The sequence below is a fragment of the Porites lutea genome, chromosome 5 (assembly GCF_958299795.1).
Source record: "Porites lutea chromosome 5, jaPorLute2.1, whole genome shotgun sequence".
NCBI lineage: Eukaryota > Metazoa > Cnidaria > Anthozoa > Scleractinia > Poritidae > Porites > Porites lutea.
In genome coordinates this window covers 30,206,542-30,211,549 of record NC_133205.1, presented here as the reverse complement: position 1 = coordinate 30,211,549, position 5,008 = coordinate 30,206,542, and the positions used below count along the sequence as shown (strand labels likewise).

At 39.4% G+C, this 5,008-nt stretch overlaps 1 protein-coding gene across 1 annotated transcript in view; it reads left to right on the top strand.

Annotated features, from left to right (window-relative positions):
• Positions 1–2,518: 2,518 nt before the first annotated feature.
• The window catches only part of LOC140938698 (uncharacterized), a 27,717-nt gene continuing 25,227 nt past the window's right edge, over positions 2,519–5,008 (top strand). The window contains exons 1-2 of the mRNA XM_073388199.1: positions 2,519–2,542; positions 3,446–3,517. Of these exons, the coding sequence (XP_073244300.1) occupies positions 3,498–3,517 (20 nt within the window). The 5' untranslated portion in view covers positions 2,519–2,542; positions 3,446–3,497. The remainder of the gene's footprint in view (positions 2,543–3,445; positions 3,518–5,008) is intronic.

Sequence of the window (5,008 nt, the reverse complement as noted above, 5' to 3'; positions counted from 1 at the left end):
TAATGATTAAAGATTTTTCAGTGAGTATAATCTGCAAAGATAGCACGTTCAAAATTTGCCAATCAGAAGACTATAGCAAATAGCTGATTAAATCAAAAAATCACTTTTCTATTTATACGTTATGATCTCAACATTTTTTGATGACGTCAACTCTAGGAAATTCTGGGGTCACTTGCGCCTTGCCAGCTAAAAATAAATTATGACATCATCCTGTCTTAATGGAATGCATGACGTCATCGGCATTAATTTAAACTATGACATCATCCTATCTTAATAAGATGCATGACGTTATCTGCGTTAATTTATACCACTCAAAAAGTTAATTAAATCCACAAAAAAAGGTTAATTCGGTGCCTTCGCCACTACACTCCCACCCTAAATCTGAAGAAAAAGAGAGACTGCTCGCAGTCTAAAGTAAGGATAGCGTTCTTTGATCTTCTTAATCTGTGTGCTCGATGTAAACAATTTTCTTCCGGGTAGCCCTTTTGAGTCCTAGCTCTGTAGCATTCAGGAATAACAAGACCCACTTCGCGTTTTTGTTTTCCTCAAACTTGGACATTAAGGGAATCAGTTTTCGAAGCATAGTTTTGCTGAGCTTGCTGCAGATATGAGAGTAAACGCTCTCTCCTTTAAGCCCCTGCTTTGGAACCCTAAAATTAACGGAAATTCTTTTCATGATTAGGTGCTGGGAGCGATACATTTAGACACGTTTCTAGTTGGCCCTGTAAAAATAGTGGAACAGGGCTCCAATTGTTGTTTGCCGCAAAATTGTTGTGTTCTAAATTTTACCAAATAGCACTGAAAACGGAAAAAAAATTCTCACTTGAAGACATGAGCCTCAAAAAAATTTGGCTCCGTCAAGGAAAGGCGTTAGAGACAAACAAAACATGAAGATTTGCTATCATCACCTTAAGCCTGAGACTTGGTTAAAGCTAGTTGAGAGCAGCGTGTTAATGTGAAGGCAGAGCTCTGTCCATTTCGATTTTCTTGGTCAAACAGTTTTCAGTAAAGGAGAAAGCCCTCAAAAAGTGGTGCTCTTTCGTCCAAAACAGAACCTTCAAACACCAAGTTTCAAGTAACTCAGACAATTACTGCATCCTGAAACCTGCTCTTCATCGGCGGCTGTTAGTTTTCTTGATGTGAAAAACGAACTGATTTCCGAAGAGACCCAACAGAAGACGTCAAAGAACCTACAAGATTTGGAACTTGAAAAAAGGTTCACTAGAAGCTGTCAAACCAAGGGTCATACAGATTGTCGGGCTTTTCAGTTACCTAAGTTTAACTCCTTCCAAACTGGCTTGGATTTCGTCCTTGACACGATGCTCCATAACTATCCTCCTCAAAATGACGGCTACTTACAGACTGATTAATTAGGGCGCATTTTTTCCACGAGGCAACAATCATGACAACAATCAACAAATCATGACCCTGAGCTAGCCTTGTTTCCAAGGTAATTGCTCCCAGTCCGTTCTCGTTCCACAAAGAGAATGAAACGAAACTGATCAAAAAGATCCTTTTTAATAAATAAGAATAATAAACCATCGTAATCATGTTTTTTTTTCTTTTCTTAGAATGATGACACATAACAGTTTGACTTTCATTCCTCGATATGCCTTTTCTGACACTCTCCTGAAACTCTTGTAAGTTTGAGATAATATGTAACCTGCCCTCACAATTAGTTTAACTGGTCTCATAAATAAGATGGCAGAAGAAAAATGTATTAATATCTTTTGTTTATTCTGCTTGACTTCATGGCAACTTGCTAGAGAACAATAAGACAGAACCAGACAATAATGGTTTACCGTGGCCAGAACACGATAAAAGTCACTATAATTCCGGTTTCTGTCCGCAGTAAAAGATGGATGCTGCATTTGCTTGAAAAGGGGTCCGGCGTTTATCTTAGACTTTCATGAAGCTCGAATTTTAAGAAAAACTAGATGACCAAACCTTTTAAAATTGCTCTCAGGTGGCTGGTTTTACTTCAATAGGCTTCCGCCAAATATTTCGACTTCTGGTAATCTATTGTAATTTTACTTGTGGAGCCATGGTTAGTAGAAAACACTGGTTATGGATGCCGCTAGATATCAAAGGCGAAAACATCCGTCTTACAGTTTATGTTGGGAGCTGCCTGCCTTCGTGCTATCAGGCCAAAGCGAACCAAAACAGACCAAAACTTCTGCACAAGGTAAATGTCAAAGTTGTATATGACCGTCAGAGCTGCTGACGTCACAAGCGGTACAAGGGACGTGGATCTGCACGGGCCGTTCAGGAGTGAACAGGTTAAATTACTATTGCTGAAAAAAGTTCTATAATATGGAAACCTGCCTTAAAAATAAAACTGAAGTCGCATCCATCATCTACGATATTGAAGACTTCTTTCCATAAACCCTCCGCAACCGCTGAACTTTTTTCGGTAATCGTAAAGATCTTATGAAAACCAGTCTCATCTTCAGCCTTTACATTGATGCAGGTTTCTTCACAGCAACGCTATCAAACGCGTCGACGGAAACGCATTCGCTGGTCTTAGGAATCTCAAATTAGTGTAAGTTTAAATAATCTTTAATCAGTGTTTTACAAAACAAAAAACAACAAATTTGCACTTTGATGCAATTCTATCCCAGTTTCCCGCAAATCCATTACCAGCGAATACTTTATAAACCGAATAACAGAGAGGATGACCGTTACTTAATTTTCTTTTCTTTGCTGTCATTCGTATTTCTTAAATATATTCTAACAAAGAATCTTCTTTAGTTTAATCCTTTTTTTAAAATTATGTTCTTTATTCGTTTTAATTTTTTCAGTTGCCAAATTATCTTAATTGCATGAACGTTTATCAGATTGCTGGCCCATTTAGTTTTTGAACATTACCTTAATATCAAATTTTTTACTGTAACTCGCCCATACTAGTGAATTGACTTTCCGTTTTCTTGTTTTCGCTAAATGCCCTGAAGAAGGACGGTTTCTCCGTCCGAAATATCGGGAAATCTCAAGTCGCTTTTTTGTTTGCTGTTTTATTATTGTTAAATGTTATTTGGATAAAATAGCAGGATTTGGATGTCGTCATTTTATATAAAAAGGTTTAAATAATGGCCCAGGCACACTAGGCTTTCTTCACGGAATCGTGTAATATCCGAGTGTATTGTCGTTATCTATTGTCGTTTCCCGGCCGAAAAAAAAAAAGAATTCCCAGGTCCCGCCATTAGAATGATGAACTTTCCGCTTCCCGCCCGCTTTTAATCATCTCGCATCCCGCCTTGAAATTTCTTTCATCCCGACTGCCCACAGCGAAAAAAGGCTTATCTCGCCTCCCGCGGTCAAACCTAGTTAGGCCCTCATCGTACAAATCATAACCCAACTGTCATGGAAAGAAACAATTTTCTTGTTTCGTTTATTCACCTATTCATTTATTTACTTTTATATTCATTTATTTAATAACCGTTCACAGGACACTTTTTGGTAACACCCTCGGGATATTACCAGTCAAGGTGTTCGAGGAAATGTCCGCCAATACAACAGTGTAAGTATGCTTTTTTCTGCAAGCATTTTCTTTTACAGCCCTTCTTTTATGGAGCTTTGGGGAACAATGGGCACAGAGCAATTTGATAGTCTGTATAAACTGTATTTATGATAAAATGTTTTACAATACTGAATCCTTTAGATAGAAGCACAATGATGACGGCGAATGCTTGTTGGTGGCCTGGTCGACCAGGTCTCAGTAAGTTTCAAGAAAATGCAAAACGAGATCCCGTCATACTAAGGGCATGGTTAACTCAGGGTTTCCTGTCTTTTGCCCTGAGCAATTAAATCAGTCAGAGATTTACCTGTTCGCCTTTCAAAACAGATACGCGCAATCGTAACAGATATATTTAACCGTGACACTACAAGCTAAGTTGAATGCATTCATTAATTGGGACAACTGCGCTGTAATTGCATCATTAATGATTGCTTTTCCGATCTGATAACTTAATAAAATTAAAGCTGATTTTTCAGGTGATAGGTTAAAGCCGTTCGGTCAACACGATTGTGGTACTACTTTATCCTCAGTCTTAGCTAAACTCTCTAGGGCCTACCATAAAGATACTTGTTCCACGCACAGGTTTCTATGCCAACATATCTTTGGCCTTGTACATAAAGTGTTCCGCCGCCCATTGCCCTGTTTGTTTGATGAGCAGTGAATAAGGAGAGATCTAAGCTTCTGGTTCCATTTGAAGGGTTTATTGTCAACAAGTATGACAACAAGCTGTGTTACAGTATGATTCTTTTTCCTCGCCAAGCGAGGCGTGAAGCGCAGAGTGAAGTGAGTTTATAATCTCGTCAGCCCCAAAGCGCGCGCGCAGTGCGTGGACCGTGGGGGGGTTATAGCGAGCTGAAAACTCGCAGCGCCAATTCTTGTGTATAGCTGATCGTGTCCGCCATAACGTCATAGAGTAGTTTAACGTCACGGCGCAGTTTTTGTTTCTTGGCAACATTCAGGACTGAAAGCGATTTCTCATCGGTACAATGACCAAAGTGCTTGGTTTTTTGCGGTCGTCTTAGGAGTCGGTAAGTGCTTTTTGCAATGAATTTCGAATGCAAAAGTACCCTTAAGAGTACCCTTCGAGCAGAGGTCCTTCGATCTTCCTAGATAAGTCGGGAAGAGGAAGGGACTTATCTAGGAAGATCGAAGGGCCTCTGCTCGCAGAGTATCTTAAGAGCAAATGGAAGCGATTTTGGATAATTAGCCTAAAGGTATGAGCGAAAATCGAGCTAAAAAAAAAAAACCCGTTTTGCTCGCAGGCGAGTTTATACTCTGTCGGCTTAGTTGGGTATCTGTCCTTGAAATGCTATGAACTGCGTTTACGTTAGGTTTCCACCGTCAAAACAGCAGCCATTCTTCTGAAAAGTATCTCTTAATTCGTGTTTAATTGGGCTCGATCAACTTTATACAGGGCGCACTGGCGGAAGGTCTAGGGAAAAGATTTTTAATTAAATATTATCTAGAAGTATGTAATGTGTATCACGTGGCGTA